Genomic DNA, 24504 nt, shown 5'->3' with positions numbered 1-24504 from the left:
CGCTGTCACAACATAGCAGTCTCTCTCAGAAAACAAATTCACAAAATGTATTTCTACAAATATAAATCAACAGGACTCATTAAAAGACATTAAAGTAAATATATAGTGAACAATAGCATCAATTTTAATTTAGCAGTTATTTTTTAAAGATTGTCAGTCATTATTTTGAAAAAAATATTTGGTCTGGATCCGGAAACGTGTTTTTGATTGAGGCTGTGGAGTTTTGTTTGTCAACGGGCTAAGTGTTTCGCCACGTTTGGTCTCAAAATTATTATTTCATAAAAGTTTTTTGACTACGAAAGATTAAAAAATGGTAAACTGAGAGGAGATATGTCAAGCAAAGCACGTGAACGGTATGTAAACGCTTGTTTTGGGGCTATGCATGTGTTCTCAGTATGTACTGGTGAAAAACGGTATTGCAGAGTCTGATTGAAATGAGTTTATTATAAATAAGAGTTTGTTTGCTGGAGATACGTGCATTTGGGTAAAAACACACATTATTATAAATTGGAGTTGATTGTGAATTGTAGCACAAACAAACAGGTCAACGCAGCTGAGCTATAAAGAAAGGTTCGGATACTATGGTTCGGATGAGCGCGTGCTTTCTGTGATACAAACATATATAGGTTTCGATTACGCTGAGCATTTGTACTTATTGATCTAATAAGCACAATGTTGAAAGCAGATGATAATATAATAAAATATTATACGCTATTATTTCAATTAAATCATAAAAAGTTTAGTTTTAGGTCTAGTTACTGATTGGTCAATACAGCATTTCAGCCCGATTAGCTTGTCAATGCGCAGCGTATCTACCGTTGTTTTTTGTTGCATAGCAACGTTCTCGTACGTCAGGAAATGTATATTTTAGCGGAATAATGAGACTGAATTTGCTTACATTTAACCAGTAACGATTTGTGTTCAAAATCAAATAGCAACTGTTTTGCAAAAACAACAATGAACTCGGGGCCCTGCTGCATTGTAAAATACATGAAAAAAGGGGTTGTGCGCCAACAACGCCATCTAGCCTTTAATATTTTATTTTTAAACTAAAAATGTGTATTTTCTACAATACAAAGCCTGCATGTTACGTGAATGACTAATAATAGAAAATAATAAAATAATAATAAAGAATAATGCTATTTTTTTTTTTTGCATGTTTTCTATTTTCTGTTAGGCAAAACTCTATATATTTATCAGTAATACTTAATGGTTAAATTTACATTTATTCATTTAGCAGACGCTTTTATCCAACGTGACTTTCAAATGAGAGCAATATAAGCAGTTAAACTAACAATAGGACAACAATATGCAAGTGCTATGACCCTTCCATATATAAAGATAATAGATAAGTTAGGCTATAGAATATAAGATAAAGTGTTAGTATTAATGGATCAAGTGTTGCCGAAATATGTTTTATATATATATATATATATATATATATATATATATATATATATATATATATATATATATATATATATGAAGAGTTCAGATGCAAAAGCCTCTAAGTGCCATCTGAAATTTTCTCCTAGAATGATCATTTTTATCAAGCTCGTATATTTAAGTTCAATAATTTCACTTAAATGGCAATGCAAATTACCTATTAATTGTCATTTAAGTGAAATGACTGACCTTAAATATACAAACTTGATAAAAATGATCATTCTAGAAGAAAATTTCAGATGGCACTTAGAGGCTTTTGCATCTGAACTCTTCATATATATATACAGTACCAGTCAAAAGTTTGGAAACACTACTATTTTTAATGCTTTTGAAAGAAGTCTCTTATGCTCATCAAGCCTGCAGTTAAAAACAAAACAAAACAAAAAAAAACACTAATATTATGAAATATTATTACAATTTAAAATAATGGTTCTCTTTTTTAATATACTTTAAAATGTAATTTATTTTTGTGATGCAAAGCTGAATTTTCATCAGCAAGTACTCCAGTCTTTGGTGTCTTATGATCCTTCAGAAATCATTCTAATATGATGATTTATGATCAATGTTGGAAACAGTTGTGCTGCTTAATATTTTTTTATAACCTGAGATACTTTTTTCAGGATTATTTGATGAATAAAAAGTTAAAAAGAACTGTATTTATTTAGAATAGAAATCTTTTGTAACAATATACACTACCGTTCAAAAGTTTGGGAACAATAACTATTTTTTTTTAAAGAAATTAGTACTTTAATTCAACAAGGATGCGTTAAATTGATAAAAGGTGATGGTAACGATTTATATTGTTAGAAATGTTTTTATTTTGAATAAATGCTGTTTTTATGAATAAATGCTGTTAACGTTTTACTCATCAATGAATCCTGAAAAAAGTATTCCAAAAAAATATATTAAACAGCACAACTGTTTCCATCATTGATAATAACTGAGTATCAAATTATCATATTAGAATGATTTCTGAAGGATCATAAGACACCAAAGACTGGAGTACTTGCTGATGAAAATTCAGCTTTGCATCACAAAAATAAATTACATTTTAAAGTATATTAAAAAAGAGAACCATTATTTTAAATTGTAATAATATTTCATAATATTAGTTTTTTTGTTGTTTTTTTTTTTGTTTTTAACTGCAGGCTTGATGAGCATAAGAGACTTCTTTCAAAAGCATTAAAAATAGTAGTGTTTCCAAACTTTTGACTGGTACTGTGTATATATATATATATATATATATATATATATATATATATATATATATATATATATATATATATATATATATATATATATTAGGGCTGTCAAAAGATTAATCGCGATTAATCGCATCCAAAATAAAGGTTTGTGTTTAAATAATATATGTGTGTGTACTGTGTATAATTAAATTTGTATATATAAATACACACACATGCTTGTATATATTTAAGAAAAATGTGTAATTTATATATATAAAAAAAAATATTTATATATAATATAAATTATATATAAATATATACAGTATATGCAAATATTTTTTAAATATATACATGCATGTGTGTGTATTTATATATACTAAATAATTATACAGAGTACACACACATATATGTAAACACAAACTTTTATTTTGGATGCGATTAATCGCGATTAATCTTTTGACAGCCCTAATATATATAAAACTCAACTGCTCTGGTTGAGTTGGGCAGGTCATTCCAATAGCATGGAACCGACCAGAAAAATGGTTATTATGGGCTATAAATAATTATCTGCCCTAGGTATTGGTACATTTATATTTCTGTCTCATTTGTTACTAGATAACCGTCATACAACTGAAGACATCGACTTTCCATCCAGAAACTAAAAGTAAGTTATTTAGAGGAATATGTTTTTTAAAGTTTGATTAAAATATAATAAAAAAATATTTAATATGATTATATTAATAAATATAAAATATTTGTCAATATTATGTAGTGTTTAAAGTTATTTATTGGTTTTCTGGTTGTCATAAATGCCTGTTCTTTTGTTTTAATTTGATACAGTTTAAAATAATTTAACTTTGATGTAATAACATTTTTAGATAACTCATGTGTAAGTTCCATATTGTTACAGTGGTTTAAATAATGTTAATTGTCATCTGTGTCTGTTTGTTTGTACCTCAGTGGCTTTTAGGAGAGATCGAAATATTAGAGATATATACGAGGACCGGTTTCCTCCAGACAGAACGGTAAATGCTTATTTGTCATAATTGTTTTGGCCATGATCAGACATTTGGATCATGCTGTGAAAGAAACAGCCTTGCTTGAGCTCTTTTGACGTTCCAGGGTCCATTTCCAAGAGGAGCTCAAGGAGATAGGAGACCTCCCTTTGGGCGGCCGGACGAGGACTATGGCCGTGGTGGTTTTGAATACGATGGCCCTCGGTTTTACCCAAACGGTGCCCCTCGCAACTACCATGGAGATGATCAGAGAGGTTACCATGGAGACAGCCATCACTCGTTTCCAAATGACCACAGGGGTGGGCCACCTGGTCGAAGGGTAAGCATCAAAGATCAGGTATGGATTCATTTTTTATATATTTTTTACTTTCTTTTTAAGTTAGTGTTAGTGTATTTTGTGATGTTTGTATTATAGGGATATTAATATTATTGCTATTTGATTGTCCTGAGATGACTCTTTGTAATGTTTTCAATCAGTTCAATAAAAAGAAAAAGCTATGTAAAATTAAAAGATCAGATATGGAAAACACTCAACACTTTACAATTGTGTGTCTTGCATTTTCATCATATCATTGTGTTTTGCATTTCAGCAGGAAGACTTCCCGTACTACAGAGGGCCAAGAGAGGAACCTCATGGTGGTCGCCAAATTGACTTTAGGTATTTCAAGAGTACAGCTTGCCATAAAGGAAAATATGTATTATATGATGGGCTTATTCTGAATAAACTAAGACTTCTTTTATTTCTTTTCACTCTTTGGAAATTGAGGAAGTACTCTCTCTTGCCATATATTCAGATTAGAGTTTGCGAAAGTTAACCTCCAAATGTGGTTTGAGTGACCTTAAAAAACATTTTGAATCCTCTTTACACTCTTATTTAGTGCTGACCACTTGTGGATCTTAATACGGAGTGTAAACGGGGTCAAGGGTAGGGAGGGATGTTCATTCAAACTAATTTAATTTCCCCAGCAGATGGCAGACCTGTTCCTCTTGGAAACAAGCTGTGTTCCCTCCAGCTTGTTTTTATACTTTCTTTCTTGGCTTCCCTTCTTCTCTCACTCAAAGTGAAGTTTCTTAATACAGAGCATAAATCAAACTCTGAGTTGTCCTACATTCTCTGTTTGTTTTTTTTGGTTCAGCTCCCTTGGAAATACCCACAGACAGTCACCCAGCATCCCAGTGGTTTTCCGTATGTCTTAAAGGGGTGGTATAATGCCCTTTTCACAAGATGTAAAATAAGTCTTTAATGTAATGAGTGTGTATGTGAAGTTTTAGCTCAAATACCCCACAGATATTTTTATATAGCATGTTAAAGTTGTCACTTTTTGAGGGTGAGCAAAAACACAGCTGCTGCTCCTAGCACAGGGGGCGGAGCTTCAACAGTTTGTGTCCCTTTACCTCACACAGACGTGCACTGGAAATTTCAAAAACCTCTAGCCTTTTATGTTCAAACCGAAGTCAGAAAGATGGAGAGACTCAAGAAGAAGTGACAACATGTAGACAACATTTCTGAATGGTTAGTTGGTAAATTTATGTAGCTTGTGTAGTTAAATCATATTCAGCCACCCCTTTAATCTGACTATTTCCAGTAATGAATCGCAACTTTTCACAGCAGGGATGGAGGGCAGCCAAAAGAACCTCGTGTTGGTCCACCCCTTCTAAAAGACAGCGTCAGCAAAACTTTTAAATGGCGACATCGTGGTTTTCTTAATTGGTCAAATTCAGAGTCTGTACAAGAATGCAGTATTTTTCTTAAAAGTAGAAACCGAATACACTTGCATAGGGATTACATTTCTTAATAGACATTTAACAAATGAGGACACTGGCTAAACATTGAGCATGCTGACAAAGATAAATTTTATATAATTTTGTATGCGCACACACACACACACACATATATAAATAAATAAATATATTTATATATATATATATATATATATATATATTATATTCTATAAATAAATATACATGCAATTAAATATTTCATTCATTTTAAACACTCACACACACATTTAATTCTGACATATTAAATTATTAATAAAAAAAATAAAAAAAAACTTTAAAATAATACCAAAAAGAATATTTGTACAAAACCCAGTCTTACCACTTGGTGGCGCTTTTGTATTTAGTCAGTAAAGCATGCTTGTCTAAGCCTCTCTTCATATTAAAATCAGACATTTTTAAAGATTCCGTTTTAAATAAATGTTCTTTATATGGCCATATAAAGCATTTTCCTGCTAATTCGTATAATCTTGGATGTCAGGCATGCTTTAAAGTACTTGTTTTGACCTTTTCAGTGCTTTAATCTATTGTGATGGCTTGTGATTGGGAGTGAGAGGTTAACCTTTTTTTGGCTTGGGCTAATATCCTGGCTTCATATTGGCAGTAAAGACAGACATGTGGTAATTTGCTCTGTTAGTCCAGGGCAGACAGGGTCACCTGCACTTCAAACAGATGTGAGGGTCATTAAAGTTTTGCGAGGTCACTGTGTGCGGACACATTGTCGTGTGTGTTTGTGAGAGAGGAACCTGGCTGGGGTTCAGGCCAGGGTCACTCAGACCAGGTGCCTGTGATTCTTTTACGTCCCGCTCTCCTGCGCGGCAGGCCATATAAGTGGCACGTAATCGGCCCGCGCGACCGGAGGGCCTTAGCAAGGAAACCGAGTCGAGGGGGAGCAGAGTAAACTGAAGGGGGTTTTACTGCCGCTAGAACAGATGTGTGTTAATGAATGTCTTGGTTGCGGGTGAACTCGGCAGAGCTGCGGTGCTGCTCTGTTAGGCAGCACTGCAACTTTTTACAAGCCTCATTTTGCCCTCCTCTTTGTGCAGTTTATATTGAGTTGCAATTTACAAGCAGGATGTGAAGCCTCTGGCATGGTCTTACACATAGAGGTAAAGTCTTAAATGAGGCAGAGCCCAGTGTGGAGACTAGTTTAAGAGAATCTCCATTCTCCTCTGTATCAGGACCTGCATATGCCCTGCATAACTAATAGGTTTCAAATAAGTCTTTATGGACATTACTAAATCATAATTGACCCTGATTTTCTGAATATTCAGTGACCCTTAGAAATCATTTAACATAGAATGAAAGTGAGTTCAAGTGTTGTTTTGGACCCCGTTGGCATTCATAATATGGACAAAAACAATTGAAACATTCTTTAAAATATCTTCTTTTGTGTTCCGCAGAGGATAGAAAGTCATAAGTGTTAGATATGACATTGTACAGGTCAAAAACATTTATTTAGACATTTGAAATGACCATCCCAGTCACACCAGTTCTTCTCAGTACACTCAGTGTATGACCCTACAGGGCATGGTTCATATAAACAAGATTAAATGACTGTCCCCACTTTAACCTCCTCCTTAAACTGTCAGAGGACAGTAGGCAACAACTTAAACCACACATACTTTGATTAAAAAAAAAAAAAAAAAAAAAAAAAAATATATATATATATATATATATATATATATATATATATATATATATATATTTTAAGGTACATTTTCTTAATTTTGTCTGTTTTGGTTTAGAATCTATTTAACTGTTTAATGAGAATATCTTATGCTAATATTTTTTATCCATAATGTGAATGCAAATATTTGTCTTCTTTTTCCTTTCCCTGTTCAGACCGAGTAATCGCGCTGGTCCTCCCCCAAACGCTCGAGTCCAGGCTTCTTACCCTCAGCCCAGGTCTCTGCCTGCAATAGCCCCCGATGCAGGAGACGACAATCTCATGCAGGCCATTATGAACCTGGACCGGGGGTTTGTATTCAGACATGTTATGTAAAATGCACCATATTGTTCTACTAGGAAACACATACTTAAAACCTGAATGTGTTTGTGCTCTGTCACAGGGAGGAGCGGGACAGCTTGAGACGAAAGGCACCCTTCCCGCCAGTACGTGAACGCTCTCCAGCCCGGCGGGACGTCCCCCCTTCCCCTCACAGTCGGTCGGGGTCCAGCATAAGCAGCCGCAGCTACTCACCAGAGCGGGGCAAAGCGCACCCTATCTTGCCCCAGCAGGGGAAAAGTATGAAACATCTTCAGTCTTCACTTCAGTGATTTATATTACATACACACAAGTTTGGGGTTGTTTTTTTTTTTAAGTAAGTCTTTTATGCTCACCAACACTGCATTTAATTGTTTAAAATCCAGCTAAAATTGTAAAATACTACTAAATTTTAATATAACTATTTCTATGTTTTACTATTTTTAAATGTAATTTTTTGCTGTGATGGCAAAGCTGAATTTTCCGCAGCTGTTTCTCCAGACTTCAGTGTCACAAGATCCTTCATAAATCATTTAAATTAAATTGACTAATGCCAGTGGTGTTCACATCACATGTATTGACAGTATTCCAAGCCATTTCAATGTAGAAATCTCATTGGTGGGATCTCCCACACACACAGACTGTAGATGATACAAAGGATCAGTGCACAGCTTGCAGTGTAGTATTTGAACTGTCATTGACTTTTAGAGACGTGGGAAAGCCTGTTGATTAATTTAAAGGATTTCTTGACAAATTTACACGCTTCATTTGCGTGCCATTTTAATATGCCAAGCTGTAGAGTGAAAAGACTTTGCCTGGATGCTTTATTCCTTATATAAACTAGATAAACATCCTAAATGATTCCTAGACAGGTTTGATTTGAGTCGTTATGTTTGAAAATAGACATGCTTGGACATGACTGTACCCAAGTGTCCACTGCAGACCTCAGATCACAGATGATGTCACTCAAGCTGTCCTAATAAAGACTCCCATCTGTGTTTGTTTCCCTGGTCTCTGTTACTATAATGAGATCCTCAGTAATAAGCTCCAGAGAGACGCTTTGAGCAGCCAATATTGGATGCACATGGTTTGGTTGACATACTCCAAAAAAGTCTCTAGATTATGCTGTTCTAATAAGATGGAGCAGGATTTGCATGATACTGTATGATCTAACCTCTATTACTGATGGAAGAAATGCATCAAAAACACCTGAATTGTTGGTCACTAAAAAATACAGTGCTGGTATTTTTTTTTTTTTTTTTTTTTTTTTATAATGTACAAAAATGTTTTCCTCTGTTTCAGGATATGAGGAGCCGATTGGGCTAGGCAGAGGACCGGGTGAGTAAAACAGTGTCCTTAAGGGTGATCCAGTCATGTTTATTATGCATCAAAAGTCCCACCTGAATTTTAGCCTGCAGAATGCAGCACAATTCTATCACCTGTTAGTCACAAAGTTTTAAATATGTTGCTTAATTTTAAGCTAACAATAACTCAATATGAGTGTGACTCAGTACTTGCCAAATAAATTAATTAATACGAGAGGCATATTAGCAAAGCTACACTACCGTTGAAATGTTTGGGGTTGGTTTTTGAAAGACGTCTCTTAGTGAAGAGTAACAGTAAAGCAGTAATCATGTGAAATATTATTACAATTCAAATAGAACAGTTATTTAAAAATATTTGACAATGTAAGTAATTCCTTTGATGGCAAAGCTGAATTTTCAGCAGTCATTTCTCCTGTCTTCAGGGTCACATGAACTGTGTTGAAAACAGTTGTGCTGCTTGATATTTTTGTGGAAACTGCAAGACACTTTATTTTCAGGATTTTTTTGACAAAGTTCAAAAGTAAAAATGATAAATCTTTTGAACCATTATAAACGTCTTTAATTTTGACCAATTTAATGCATCCTTGCTGAATAAATTAATTTGTGCAAAAGAAAAAAGTCATACTCCTCTTGAATCCTGATCAAGAAAGCTTATGGCTCACACACAATGAGATTTTGTTTCGCTTTGCTTTATAAGTTAAAGGTCAGCCTGCAGTCACAGTAACATGAGAGAAAGCGTTGCTAATCGCACCATCGTAGAGCCTCGTTTTGTTTGTCTGCTTTCCTCTCACTTCCTTTGGCTGGGGATCGTAAAAAGTCTACAGGCGTGTGTTCCAGTGTCTGATTGCTAAACCTTCCATTCTTTTCTAGCTTTTATCCGTTCCCTTTTTACTTTTCTTTGCCAGATGTTTGATAGCATGCCATGTACATTGCAAGGAGGTTTAGATTTGAATCTGAAATCTGTTTAAATCTAAACATAACTTCTGGTCATAGACTCCTCTCCGCTCCAAATCAATTTGGCGAGCACTCCGTCTCTTTCCGAACGAATCCGTAGGTGTTGAGCCCACAGCTCACACGGAGAGGGTCACGGGGTGACACTGCAGGCACCTGGCTGTGGTTTGCCTGCAGGGAAGAGCCCTGATCAGCAGTGAGGGAACCACCTGGTTCTGCATGCCAGCTGGATATTCGGAAAGCGAGCAGGATCCGTTCCAGCATGCGAAAACGTTTACTGCACCAAATGAGTCAAGCAAGGCCATTTTCCATGGCTTTCTGGGGGATGTTGATCCAAGTCCAAACTATAGCTGCATTGTTGGCTTGCGTCCTACAACAGATGCTTTGTTTCTTACGTTCTGATCCCAGTCTTTCATCTTCTACAGACAAGGAAAGGCCCCCCGTCCCCTCCGTGAGTGCATCACGAGACGGTTCGCCCCATAGCTCCGTATCAGTCACTAAGGTGAGTTGCGCACACACACACAGCTCCCAAACAGATGTGCTTACCAGAACACTCCCTTTCATCCGCAAAAATAATAATAAGTGTGACATGCCAGCCATTTCAGCTGATGGCAAAAGAAACCACAAATCTTCTTTGAATTTCCACCAGTGACTGGAGATTTTTTCCTTCATTTTTAAAAGCTGTTTGCTTGTGCTCCTCTCTCTCTCTCTCTCTCTCTCTCTCTCTCTCTCTCTCTCTCTCTCTCTCTCTCTCATATTATGGGTTTTAAAGGGTCCTGTTTGGCGCATGAAAGGCAAGTGGTCCGTGTCGTGTTTATTCAGACTGTAAGCACGGTTCTGACACAAAACACGGCGGGTCGCTGAAGGAGAGTTTGTGGATATCATGGGGCCACCCAGACCGCAGCAAGGCTAAAAAAAAAAGGGTGAAATCCATTAGCTCAACTCTCGCCTTTATCACAAGATCTTATCGGAGGCTCAGAGCACTCTGGACATACTCTAGGGAGCTCTGAGAGCCTAAAATAAATTTGTTTAACTTTATTTCTCATGTACTCTCCTCTTTTTTCCTTTTTTTGTTCGTTTAGGTCAACTGAATCAGAGAACAATCATGTAAAAATATTTTTGCTAATTTTTGTTTTTTCACAAAATGATTTAAATTTAATTTGGTTCTCTGTGATTTATGGAGTTTATCTATAATGCAAGTTGAGTTATTTTACTGATTCGCAAGACATGAGACAGACCTGCTTTCCTTAATAAGCTTAACTTTTTTCTAAACTTTTTTCTAAACTTTTTTTTTTTTTAATGGTTTAATTACAGATAATTGTGTGTACATTTTATCTATTACAACTATAATATATCTTCTGTCACCCAAATAGTGGACAAAATGCTTTAAAAAATATTTTCATCATTTTAAGTAGGTCTTATTAATAGCTTGGAACACCAAAAAATCCTTAATGGTTTATTGTTTCTGTGTGATGTGCAGAAATAATCTTAATATTTATAATATTATAAATGCTATTTATAATAAATAAGATATAACAATGTATAATATTTACATACACACACACACACACATATATATATAAGCAACTGAAGCGGGAGGTTGCACCTAAACATGGATGAATACATCTGAACATCTCCGATAAATTTATCTAGAATAATTTTGTGATATGTGAACCAAAGCAACATGAAATCCCTTACTAAAGAACCTGTGTGTGTGTTTCTTTTGTTTGATCACTTAGTTTCACCTCTGAACCATGTGCAGATGAAAGTTGTTTCTAGTTAGTGGACGTCTCAGTCCTTGAGCCTTTGATCTTCTTCCATAGCTCTGTTCATGGGGCATAAGCCATAACCTTGTGCCTTAGATGAAAAGAATTTGCCAGTGTAAACTGGGCCCGATAGGCGGTCTCTCAAGTTCAACAAACACACTTGTTTTGGGGATTCATTTTTTGAAGAACAAAGAACAAATGAAGTGCATGTAGTTCGCTGTGGTGGGCTCATATTTGTTTACAATGCCTTTTGGAGTTATTTTCTCAAATTTATATTCCTCCCCTATTAGAACAAATTATTGTTATTGGTTTAAGTTTGGTTAATTGGTATGAAACGATTCATTTTCTCAGACAAAAAGTATTTTCAGGTCCAAGACGTAGATCTAAATAGAGCCAGCTTGTTTCCATCCTGTCACACAGTGATGTTCTGCTTTGCCTGTTTTCTGTCTGGGGAAAAGGCATCTTTCTTTCCTACTTTCCTGAATGATGATTTCCAGCATCTTTATAGCAGTTTTATGCTGAACATGTTTCTGGATTATTCTAGCTTTAACAATGCCTGGTTCTGTGAACTGCAGGAGGAAATGCCATCGGTGGAAGGGCCCACAGATGAAGTTCAGGCCACTGTGGATGAAGCTTCATCCGTCATGGACGACTTTCAGGAGCGACGAGCTCAAGCTATTGCTGCCAAGGCTCGGGAAATTGAGAAGGTTTGAGAAACGCTCCAGTTGCTTTTAATCTTTTATTTCCGTGGGTCTGAGAGTATCTAAAATAGTTGGCAAGAGTGTGTTGTCATTTTTGTTTTAATGCCTCCTGTTTAGGATGCTGTATTAATAGGACCGCCAGAGTTAAACACATTTTTAGGTGAATTAATGCTTTAATGCATTGAGAGATTAATTACATAGAAGTTACAGAATTGATTCTGTTCAACAGCATCATAACAACATAATTTAAAATACGTTTGCATGCATTTTCTTTTCTCCCCTCCTTTTTGGTCACTGCATCTACTAAGGAGATACAAGGGTAAAACACCCACTGTCTCAGCTTCAAAATGATCATAATTAAGTTCCTGCTCTCTCCTCTTCCTCTTTACTGGCCCTATTAAACGAGAGATGGGATCCCCTAGGAGCGGTGAGCCAGCCCTCCTATTGAGCACCAGCCTAGGTGCTGACGCTGCAAGATTTTAACTGTCTGCTTTTGATCCAACCTTGAGCTTTATTGGGTTATTTATATACAGAAAACACATCTGATTTGTGTATGCATGGCCAAGTTTTCCTCTTAATTCACAGGAGGCCCTTTGAATCAATCTGTTTTTGTGTTTGAATAGCTCTTTGTATTCTCAAACTATCACTTAAGCATATTTTTCTGCATAATTGACTGACATATCTACATTTCTGTAATTTGTTCAGGATTTTTTTTTTTTCTGTCCTTCAATTGATGTTGAAGTGTGTTTTGATTTGCCCTGAACACACATACTTTAGTGACAGTGTGTGGATGCCTTTCAGGCCAAAGCCTGTTATTTCACAAAGTGTGTGTGTTTCTGTTTAAGTGTCCACCAGATGTTTAGCTTCTCCTTCAATCTGGTCTAGCCATCTCTAAACTCTTTACTTTACCTTTTTTTAACAAACGTTTAGCTTGCATGCTCTATACAGCATGCTTTTTATATACACTTGAACAATATACATATTAAGGTCTGTGGGACACAAAAGGAGAAATTTTTAAAAATGTGCCAGTCAATATTTTCCATGCAATACTATTGAGCAGGGTCTAAAGATTTCAAGCTTCAAATGATTCCATGTCTTCTGAAACCGTACGATGGCTTTGTGTGAAAAACAAGAAATTTAAAATCGGCTCAGCTCTCCTTGACTCGATCGTGAGAGTTTGTGACAAGTCAGATCTCTGATTCGATAACAAATAGTTCTAAGTTTAAACTGTTCAGTTCAGAAGCTTATCTGAATTATCCATTCATGAATGAGACTGATCTGGTTCTTGGGTTCAACTCACTGATACCCCTTTTCCACTAGAATGGTTTGCGTTCTAGAGCCAGAGCCTGTTCTCGGCCAGACGAAATGGAGCCTGTCGCGAACCGGCCGTGTGTTTCCATAAACTTGGAACGAACGGTGACGTAAAGCTGCTGTCACTGACTATACCTGACTATAACCAGACTATAACAGTGTGCGTCCCGTGTGTTTGTGCAGGCAGTGCGGAAACTGAAACCGTTGATTGAAACTGAAACCGTTGATTCACTCGCTCTCTCGCTTGCTGGGTCTCTCTCGCGTGTTTCGTTTGACATATTTAGATAAAGAGCAAAGTAGTACAACGTTATTATATTGATCAATGAGACTGCCATATACAGCTAAAATTGGCTCCAAAGAAATAGCCATATAGTTTTGAAACAACATGAGGGTGAATAAATGATGAAAGAAGTTTAATTTATGGAAAAAACTATTCCTTATTTCTCTCAATATTATTGCCTTTTTATTTACTAGTTATGTTTCTTCATGAAAGTGAGCGTATTCTTCAAACAAGTTCAGTTCAAGTCATGCTCAAAGAGGAATCTAGAATGTTTTGTTATGACCAGCAAGAGGTTTATTTTACAAATGAGCCCGTGTGAATTCTAACAAGACTGAATTCCTTGCTGCTAAAGAACTGTAAGTAGGGCATCTTTGTTGTGATAGTTCTGCAGTCCACGGTGAGGCTTAATCTGGGTCTGAAGCTTAGCTTTTGAGGTCCATAAGGGATGTTTGATTCCTTCGTTCTTTAATCGCGTTTGATGTGTCTGAACTGAAAATGTCAGATCAAATAAAATAATAGACTGATACACAGTTACCTCTAAAGATCATCCACTTTCATGTTTTTTGCTATACTTATGTTTTCTATGCTCCTGTTCTAGAACGCAGACATTAGCGTATACCTCTTTTTGCTCTTATCAATTTGAATATGCATCTTTAAAAAGAAAAACATTGTTTGTGATTGTAAATTAGTGCTTTGTGGTTTTTAGTGCATGTCTGCTAGCTTTGAGGGCATCTCTATTCTAATGTATATACAATAAATTTGATGACAGAAATGATTCCATTGGAGAATTTCATTGCATTTAGCCTTCATATATTTAGTCCATAATGCTTGGGCGTACAGCTGAATATATTGAAATACCATGCACCAAAATGTAATACTTTTTATAGAATAAAACCAGCTTTGGTCTTACTAAACTATAAGTGAACTTTCAGTGAACCACTCTGAAAGTTATTAGTGTATAGATACTTTCCCACTTTTCCCTGCTTGTCTCTCCCACCCTTCCTGAATAATTCTCTGCTATCTTTACCCGGAATCAGGAATCAGCCTCCCACAGTACAAAAATGACACATGAAAGGCTGACCAAGAACACACACACACTCGCGAGGTCCCGTTCAGCCTTCCTGTTTGATTGGGTAACAGAGGTGGGGTTCATAGGAAGTGTATGGAAGTAGAGCATGCACCAGGAAATCACTTCCCAGCATTCTTGGCATTGTTATGAATTATTTAATCTTAGCGTGGTTCTAGTGGCTTTGTATGTTCAAGGTTATAAAGCAACTCATAATAGGACACAGCAATAGGTGTTCAGATATTTTTTTCCTAAAATTTGCTTCATGAATCACAACTGATGCTGTTAAAATGTTTATTTTAATAGTTCTAAAGCAGCAGAAGTAGCATTCACTTTAAAAAATAGTGGTCTTTCGAAACTTTCTGTTAACCTCGGCCAACATCCTTCCTTACTGAGTTTAGTGGTGGTTTATTCTGAGCCTAGAAGTCTTTTATACTGTACTCGGATGGCATTGTGAATTGCATTAGGCCACACAGTTGTCAGTCTTTTCTTTTAATAAAAGTTATTCATGGTAAGCTTGTATGCTGACTTTATCTTGTGTTTCCATTTGCAGGTCCAGGACCTGTTACTCATATTTGGTTACAGATTTAAACAAACTATTAACCCCAAAGTATTAGCACAGTTTGTACTGCAGGTATAAATGGCACCTCAAATCGTGTTTTGTGGAGACACTACTTGTGCTATTATTGGTTTAAACAGTCCGGCTGATATAAATCCCATAGATTGTAAGGACTCGAAAATCATAGAGGCTAAAGGTGTGGTCATATTTACCTCTCCTTGCTGAAATTCCGTTGGTGAAATCCTGTCATTTTAATAGGAGTTTACGCAATCACAAATTTTATGTAAGGGTGAAACATTTCCCCACACGAATTTCTCTTTCAAGTTTTTCACACAAATTCACCACATTGACCAACAGAATGCTGCGTGGTTTGGTTTGACTTCTATGTGAGCTGTGCTTCTTGCATTGTAGGCTATAAGGTTTATTGGCTGAGCGTTAATGCAGTTTAAACAGTCACACAGATTGACTCTGTAACTGCAGTCTCTCATAATGCGCAGCCTCGGGTTACAGAGAACTTCCTTTCTACATCATTTATCCATTCTATTCTGGAATGTTCTAATTGACTATTAGAGTCTTCTCATTGAACCTATTTGACTAAATGACTATTAGAGGCAGTTCTCACACAAGAACTTTGTGGGCTTTGTGTGTGGGCCTCTGTGATTCCTGGAACCAGGTGATCTCATTTTACTAGTACCTGACTCAGCCATGGGAAAGAGCCTATGTGAAAGCTAATGAGGAGCTCACTGCTAAAATTATTAGTCAGCACAATTAGTTGGGTGGGCACATTTCTTGTGGGGACAGGTAGTGGGAATCACTGAGGATATGAATTGTCTTTATTTATTTAAATATTATTATTATGCCCAATTTTTTAGTTCCTGTTATATTTTAAGTACTTCCAGATGTTGTTGTCTGGTTATGTAAAGTTGGGGTCATGTCAAAAGCTATGTTGAGATCTTTAACCAGTTTCAGTTTCTTTTAGTTCAGTTGGGTGTATTGTGTTGGTCTGTACCATCGTAAATTCATGACAGTCTGATTTTATATCGGTCTCCTGATGTAAATTGTAGAGTAAATTTCAAGATATGATCTTCAGCTATAAGTTACATGTCCTAAGGGCTGTGTGTAAGTGAAGGTAATTGCAGAGGTTATGCAGACTCCCCTGGGTCTGAAGCATTGCTTTGATGTCCAGAAGTGTTTGATTATCCAACCACAGTAAACATAACTGAGCTCTGAGAGTTTTGGTTTGGGGCTTTGTACTATCGTCTGGATGGCAGATCAGAAGACAGAACGTTCTCCCACATACACAACAAAACCACGCGTTTTGATCAAAAGTTCGATGGTTCTTGAGACCATGCTCTGATTGTCCACACAATGCATTTGCCAAGTAAAATGCAAGTATGATACCTGGGCAAGCCGGTGAAAAAATCGTATTCTTGAGCTCCAGGATTAATTTTTATTTTCAAGGAATTGTCTGAGCATATCAAGGCATGTGTTTCTGTGTTGGTTAGAAAGCCAAATGGAAATAAAAATTACTCAATACAGCACATTTAACTTTCTTTACAATACCTTTTCTTTTAAGTTCCTTCTTATTTTTTGAGTTGTAGTTTTTGTAAGTGGCTAGACATGAACATATACTGTAATGTGGTGATTTGGGATTTCCCATTAACATTTGAATGCACACAATCCTCATTTTAAAGCAGATGCGTACATTTTCTTAAATCATCCTGTTGGACATTTTTGCGGCATTATAATTTCAAACATTGGGCTGTGTGTTGTATAGGTCTATCGCCAGGACTGTGAGACGTTTGGCATGGTGGTGAAGATGCTTGTGTCCAAGGAACCCACCTTAGAGAAGCACCTGCAGAACCCACTAAAAGAGAACCTGGTTGAGATCCGTGAGCGATGCCTTGCGGACTTGCAACACTTCATTGCTGAACTCGATGAGGTGGTACGACAGCCTGAACCTGCTGTCTAAGATGGCCCCATTTTACTTGACCAGCAGTTTTGTTGTTTATCTCTGAACCTACACAAGAGTCCTTCATTGTTTTTATGACTTATGTGTCCCCCTAAAAGAAATCTTCCCGGGGCAAGGAAAATCTCGTTATATTTTTCATTTATGCAGTCCCGTTTATCCATTGATGATAGATTGTATAATCTCTTTGTAACCTTTCAACATTAAGGAGTAATAAAAAAGAAAATAGATTGCAAACACAAGGAAATGAATGCCAGAAGATGGTTTGCTCTGTTCCTTATTTATTGCAGAAGCTAAGGTTTATTAACCCATTGAGGAGATTTACAAGATAACGCTGGTTGTCCTAATCAAGTATGTATAAATTGAAAGGGTTCCATGTTGTTGCCAATTAAATCACTTAAATTCTTACAGAGCAATGATAAATGTTGATGAATGAATTATGGTAAGTAGTCTTTATGGGTTCAGTTAATTGCTGCTATCTGTAGTACGGTTAAGCTGTGCAGCTGAAAATAATGCATTTTCATTTTATTTCAAAATCCAGATTTCCAGCCACTATATTATGAAGCCCAACACAAGTATTTGTGTAGTTTTTCTTTGTATAGTATTAAAGAACTTGTCTTGAAGTTACTATAATGCATGTTTTTCCTTTTGATTTAATACACCCTTTTTGTGATCTCATGTTTGCAATTAAATAAAGTCGCTGTGTTTAGTAATCAAATATATTTTGTAGTTTTCTCAAGCAGTCAGTGAATAAATGAAAAGTTGCAAGGGAATGTATTAAATCTCTCTTGAATTATTTTATTGACATCTTAATGTTAAAAAGGGATATTATGGTTACCTGTGGTGAAATGTACATAGTAGAGGGAAGATTACCCCAACACTGTTTAAGCGCATAAGCAAATTGTGGACAGAGAAATGTTTAAGGGTGCAGTTATTACACCTGCAGAGTAATGTAACGAGATCATCAAACTTGAATAGTGCATATATATTTTGCATTTGCAAACCCCTGGTCAAAAAAATGGCAGAATTGGTAAAAATGGTAAGAATTGCTCTGTAAGACCTCAATTTTGTTCACTAATAATCATAAAATAAAAAAAAATCTGAGGCCAGGAATTGTAATTAATCATTTAACATATTTGGATATAAAAATATCAGTATTCCAATCTTAATTTAACAAATATACATTGCGTGCACTATTAAATAATTATTCAGTTAGTCTACATGCTACCCAGTAATTTTGCTTTTGGGAATAATGCTTTTGCTATACAATGTACAAGGAAATATTGCATGTTGCTTTCATTGTTCATATACCAGCAACACAACTGACACTCTGCAATTGTAAAGACAACTTAAAACTCAAGAAAAAAGGTTTTGTTGTCCAGCTTCTTTAGGATCAGTCATGTTTATGTTCCAGCGGCAACAATAGGCATGCTTTCAGTCTCAAGTCTAAGAAATTATGCAGTTTTTGCCCTTGTGACCTTTCTTTTTCAGTTTGGTCCGTGATCCGAAAGGAGGTGTTAAAGCGGTCACGCGAGTTGGATAGTCCTCTGTATAATAATGAAAGCTTTGGGATCGGGGCTTAGGAATTGGCTGGCCAAGAAAGAACCCCTCCTCTTCAGACTCTGAAGATGAAGAGGAGCATGTCGAACACCAGTCGTCGTCATCATCATCATCATCGCAAAAGTCTTGGAAGTGGTCTTTTCTCACCATGCCCTGCTGCGCAAAGTCTGATGTGGTTTGATGATAAGGGTGCTGACTGTGTGCCGAGTGGTTTAGAAGAATACCATTCCTGGGTTCTGGTATGCTTGAGCCAATTACTTGAGGCACAACATGCAATTTACCCCGATTTTTGGAAGGCAGGTGCAAGGCATTTTCTGAACGTGTTTTCCGGCCCTGTCTGCGTTTGTGATGATGTCTGTTAGCAGGATGTCTCTGTGTCTCCTCCTCCATGTGGTAGGTCCGTCGGTGGGTCCTCTCGCTCATTGGTGGTTGCCTTAAGCCTAGTCCGCCATAATATCCTCTATCCATAACATCATCAGAGAACTTCACTTGCTGAGGTCTGGATTGGGTCTGAGATTGAGACTTGGTCCTTCTCAGCACTGGAAGATGCAGAGGAGAGGGTAGTTCCTCTCCAAAATAAGGTGGAATTCTCTCCTCTTCTTCCCTGTCTTCTCTCCCTCCTTGTTCCAGTGTCTCATCACGGTCCAGCTCAGAGTTTAAACTCCTCAATGAATTAGCACTTCTGTGGAGCATTGAGGAGTTAAGTGTGCCCATGTTACTAATGTTATCACACTCTTCCATCTCTCTCTCCTGCTCTTTCATGTTTTGGAGGGAGTAGATGGTCGGTCTGTCTTCTCTCTCTCCATCCACTGAAGCTCCTGAGAAATTAAAGATATGAGTAATTGATTAATTTAAGAAGGGACAAGAAATGCATGACTCTGATAGAGACTGTTTGAAGATGTTCCTACCTGTAATATTTGAGAGAGCTAGAGAATCCATAGAATCTCCAATGTTGTGTTCTGCCTTCCGGAGTTCACTTGTAATGCACTCCAGTGAGTCTTCATACCATTGCCTAGGCTCAGACCAGAATCCAGGCACTGCTCCCTGATCCATCTCCAGCTCTTGAATCTTTCTAGCACTAGCTGGGCCAGGGTGACTACCATAGGCAGAGTCTCCAAGTCCATCCTGAGACTGGGCCCAATACATATCGGTGTGGTGCTTCTTACTTGACAAATTGTGGCCGCTGATCTTCATCTCTGGTTTGGTCCTGTTGGTCTCAGAGTCTTTCGTCATCCATGGCTCAGCTGGCCTGGTGTCCTCCATGTGGATGACACCACGGTCTCCAAATTTCAGGAGCAGCTGAGTCATATAGTCCTCATGCTCAGCCCAATCTTCCACAGAGTCCTCAGGGGCTTCCTGTTCATCCCGGTCTCTCCAGTAGTTGTCCTCTGCCAAGTTGATTCTCTCCAACTGATTACACATAGTCTCTGTGTTGTCACCACAGAAACTAGAGGTCCTGCAATCTGTTGCGGAATAGAGTTTTGTCTGCTGGCACTGCTCTGTAGGGCGACTACTCTTGCCCATTCGTATGCTACGCCTAGATTCCCGTGATCTGGCGGACTGAAAGGCTGAATCTGAAGAGTCAGAAGCATGGACATCCTCACCTAGGCTACAGTCCTTAGAGCAGTAGATCCGGCCCTCTTTTGGAAGGAAGGGACAGCCCAGCAGGGAAGTTTTGCATTGGGCACAACAGAAGCATTTGTCAGTAGCATGCCAGTGTATACCCTCATATGTCATTTGAGCATGGTCGACACCTGAATAAAAGTAAATTTATAAAAGTGAGAAATGCTGTACTTTTTCAACCAGATAAACATACAACATAGGTGTCAAATCCTGCACCTGGAGGGCCATCTTCCTGCAGAGGTTTGCTCCAACTTTAATTAAACAAACTTAAACCGGCTAATCAAGGTCTTCAGAATTACTCGATACTTTCTAGCACAGTGGTTCCCAAATGTTTCTATTCCAGGACTCACCTATTCAAGTATAATCCATCTCAAAACTCACCGGAGGGATAAAATACTTATGGTACGTTATAAAAAATTATAATAACCCATAAAAATAGCAGCCTATGTCTATGTTGAAATAATGAGAAGAATAACTGAGTAGTTTCAGTCTGCTGCCTCAACTGATTTACACCGACATGACAAAAGGAATGAAAAAAAATGGGGTGCTCCAATAGTACTGTATTGTAGTACTGTACTAAATACAGAAATCAAGTATTTAATAAAAATAATTGTATTTTATAGTACAACTGTAACGTTTCAATACTAAAATTTACATTTTAATTTCTTCATTTACAAACACTGATTAAACCATCAAGCTTTTATTTTGGCGGAAAACTACAGGGAGCCCTTAAAGTGTCATGTAACGTTGCAGCACTGGTCTTTCACACCTCAGACCTCAAAAGGACTCAAGAAATGGGCCTTTCGTGACATCTGAATTTCCATGTGTAATGCAGTCTCATGCAGAACACAGCACAGTGTGTGTGTGTGTGTGTGTGTGTGTGTGTCACTCATTCAATGAAGTGTAAATTTAGCCAAGTGACTTTGCTCAACCCACCCTTTCCCACTCTGCGTCCCACAAATGGGTTGCAACCCATAGTTTGAAAACCCTTGTTCTAGCAGGTATGTTAGACTGAATTGGAGCTAAACTCTGCAAGAAAGTGGCCCTCCAGGTGCAGGAATGGACATTCCTGCCATACAAGTTCAGTTCTTACAGAGGTAACTCACCAATATTCTCCCCACAGGCCTCGCAGTACTCTGCATACAGGGACTCAAAGCATCCACAACAGAAAGGTCGGCCATCCTTCATGATGTATCTCTGTCCTCCTAAAATAGTCTCGCACTCAAAACAAGAGAAATGTTTCATGTGCCAGTGACGTCCCTCAGCTTCAGTACACTCATCAGCAAAGATTATCTGTGAAGAGAGACATTTTTTTAAATTCTTCTTGGCCAATTCTTTCTTTGTGTATTGGCTCTTTAGAAAAGGATTTATATCCTCACCTCATCACAAGCTGAACACCGTGGCTTCAGAAGCTCTGCATGATGTCTACCACAGTAGATTTTGCCATTGTGGTAGAAATAGATGAGGTCTACCATAAGTTCATGACAGGTGGAGCAAGTAAAGCATGCTGGGTGCCAGCACAGGCTGGGCCCTGCTCGTGAAGCAAACACTGCCATCTCTCCACCCTTGATGTTCTCTTTGCACTGCAATTCAAAGTAAGATTTTATGAGAATCAAGGGCTGGCATATGGCTGCTTTAGTCATACAAAGTCATCTTACATTGTATTGGATCTTACTCTTCATATTTCTTTGGAAAAGAGACTTTAAGTTTTAATTAAAAGGGATCCCCATATCTGTTGAAATGGTCCTCTAAAGACCAACTGAGCATGGCCAAATGCATGATCATGAGTCTTTTTATAAGTACTTTTGCCAAAGTATTAATTTCACAGCTGCTTCCCATTATTACTACATGGCCGTTGGCCTTGGAAACAGGGGTGTTGAGTGTCCCGCAAATTTTTTCGGCAACGGAAACCAGAGACCCGAGATTAGCACTGCTCTGCAATGTCGTGTGTGGCAATTTGTGGTGAAGGGATACATCTGTTTTTCTGAGGTATTATGATGCTAGACTTTTTTGGTTTGTGTTTATAGTCTTCTCAACAGGAAACAACCCTCTGCACTGGCTCTCATGTGCTAACTCCAGCCCCTGAAGGAGATGGTCTTCGGCCAAAGACTGTGTGTTGAAATACTTAATCTTTTCCATGAATTTTCTCTGTGCTTTGGTTGTCTTTAGGCCATAATTGGACCATTTGCATGATTCCAAGTTGTCTGATTTGCCATGACAAGTCAACATTGCTTCCAAGGGTATGTAGCATGAAGCAGAAACCATCAAAGTAAACTTGATATGGCCAGAATTAATGGTCACAGAAACAACTACAGATATTCCAAGTGTGGCAGTTAATCAAAAGACCTTTAGGAGTTTGAATGTGGCCTCTTTTGTGCACTACCTTTAACTTTGTGGGAAAAAGAGCAGGAATATTTATACATACATGCTCACAAATGTGCTCCAGGGCTCTGGGAAGCAGTTTTGGGGTTCCCCTCCCGAGTGCCTCTTTTTTCCTCTGAATGCTGAACATGTGGAGTTCACGTCTCTCCTCATCACTGAGGGACTGGCAGTATCGGATCTGTGTTGAAGCAAAGGTATTAAAAAAAATTGTTTGTGTGCCTAAATGAAGAACAGATGAATAGCTGCAGTAAGTTTTATCAAAGGCTTGAAGCCAAAGTTGTTTCGATTTTCCCACTTTTCTGGGGCTAAGTTGAAAAGTACACAAATCAAAGAGTTTACAACAGACTTGTGGAACTCATACAAAATGACAAAAGACAAATCATTTGCTCTGTTTGGCCCTGCAGGGGGGTAAACAATGATGCCACACGTGAAGAGCTTTTTAGATCTGTAACCCACAGTCATGCCAGGAATTTGCTAAAGTAAACAGTTCCAGGTCTTACAGCAAGCACCATAAAACATTTTATTGCTGCTAGTGTAAAGGAGAAAGATGTCCCTCTGTGATGCATACCACTAAAACATCTTTATATGCAAACTCGAAAAGGATTTGTATGAACATTTATCTGCAAGATCATAAAGTCCTCTAGTAAAGCTGTTGTGTATTCTAGCAGCATAAATGTCTTCTCTGTCACTTTCATTGTTCTCTTTTTTTCCCCCTCATACCTCATTGTCATGTGGTGGCAGCTGATAGAGTAGTTGTCTGATCCTGTGTTTTTCTCCAGGACTGTTGACATATGGCACCTTCTCCTCTGGCAGGCAAGAAAAGTAGATCTGAACCTGATGGGGAAAGAAGGTACACAGAGAGTGAGAGGATTAGGGTTTGCTTTCAACAGCTGAAAGCTGAAATGAGACACCAGCCTCAATTGGTGCTACATCGTTCAACCTGTCATACAGGCTTCTCCCGATTGTCTCCCCCAACAAGGGGGAAGTGGCTATATCATTGACTGGGATAAAGCGTTTAAACAGTGGTGTCTGTCAGTGGTGACCCTGAAGAATATTTATGGGGCGGTACGTCATCAAAGACACAAAGATAGATGTCTGCTGGAATGTTCCTTGTGTTTAAGTGTTACTATCTAGATGAAGGCAGATTGTTATTTCTGTAACTGTGGGGTTGAGTCTATATGGGATATGAGTGGGATTTGATATGGAGAGCTGTCATACAAATTGCCCTAAATTCTCAGGAATGTTTTTGCCTTCAAGTTACTTTTTTTTTTTTAAGCTCATTGCAGTGCCTTTCACAGAACTGGGGGAAGAGCTTTCATGAGGATGTCAGGCCTCCCACTTTACGTTTTGAAAAACGAGGAGAAGGTGGGTGTTAGAAAAACACATTCAACTTCACTGCAGACCTTCTTTCACTCTAGTCCTACCTCCACCCTCATTGGTTCTGTGTGTATTTGTGTATTGCCTTGTGTCAGGAAAGTGCCAGCTAGCCCCTCGGCACAGGCTCAGTTCTGTTTGCTTACTGCATACAGCAGGGCAAGAAAGTAGGTTATCTAAATGGCTGTTTTGTTGGGACTGGTGCTTGAACCACACAAGTAAAAT

The 24504-nt window shown here is 37.6% G+C and overlaps 2 protein-coding genes across 5 annotated transcripts in view; one reads left to right on the top strand and one right to left on the bottom strand.

Annotated features, from left to right (window-relative positions):
• pphln1 (periphilin 1) lies at positions 1-17905 on the top strand. Of its 3 annotated transcripts, none has more exons than XM_079868145.1 (11): positions 1-353; positions 3246-3294; positions 3591-3655; positions 3753-3983; positions 4237-4304; positions 7271-7405; positions 7498-7673; positions 8715-8750; positions 10114-10190; positions 12030-12161; positions 17149-17905. In XM_079868145.1, coding segments are annotated over exons 2-11 (1116 nt in total). In that variant the 5' UTR covers positions 1-353; positions 3246-3293; the 3' UTR covers positions 17344-17905. The 3 variants fall into 3 exon arrangements, with proteins under 3 accessions (XP_079724271.1, XP_079724273.1, XP_079724272.1); XM_079868147.1 differs by having other exon boundaries at positions 79-353; positions 3753-3965; XM_079868146.1 differs by having other exon boundaries at positions 166-355; positions 3254-3294; positions 17149-17721.
• Positions 17354-24504, bottom strand: part of prickle1b (prickle homolog 1b) — a 24504-nt gene continuing 17353 nt past the window's right edge. For both annotated transcript variants that reach the window (XM_079868140.1, XM_079868139.1), the window contains exons 3-8: positions 23626-23739; positions 22949-23083; positions 21903-22106; positions 21630-21816; positions 19809-20654; positions 17354-19718 (exon numbers count right to left, since the gene is read on the bottom strand). In XM_079868140.1, coding sequence (XP_079724266.1) covers positions 18787-19718; positions 19809-20654; positions 21630-21816; positions 21903-22106; positions 22949-23083; positions 23626-23739 — 2418 coding nt within the window. In that variant the 3' untranslated portion in view covers positions 17354-18786. The remainder of the gene's footprint in view (positions 19719-19808; positions 20655-21629; positions 21817-21902; positions 22107-22948; positions 23084-23625; positions 23740-24504) is intronic.

The sequence above is a fragment of the Squalius cephalus genome (assembly GCF_949319135.1).
Source record: "Squalius cephalus genome assembly, chromosome: 4".
In the NCBI taxonomy this organism is placed as follows: Eukaryota; Metazoa; Chordata; class Actinopteri; order Cypriniformes; family Leuciscidae; genus Squalius; species Squalius cephalus.
The sequence above is the reverse complement of the archived record's forward strand: the minus strand, read 5'-3'. Positions and strand labels throughout refer to the sequence as shown.

Bases quoted from the DNA above. Each gene is read 5' to 3' on its own strand.
- pphln1 (XM_079868145.1), top strand. The intron at 3,656-3,752 runs GTAAATGCTTAT...TTGACGTTCCAG, and splicing joins GGTTTCCTCCAGACAGAACG to GGTCCATTTCCAAGAGGAGC. The intron at 3,984-4,236 runs GTATGGATTCAT...TTTGCATTTCAG, and splicing joins GGGTAAGCATCAAAGATCAG to CAGGAAGACTTCCCGTACTA.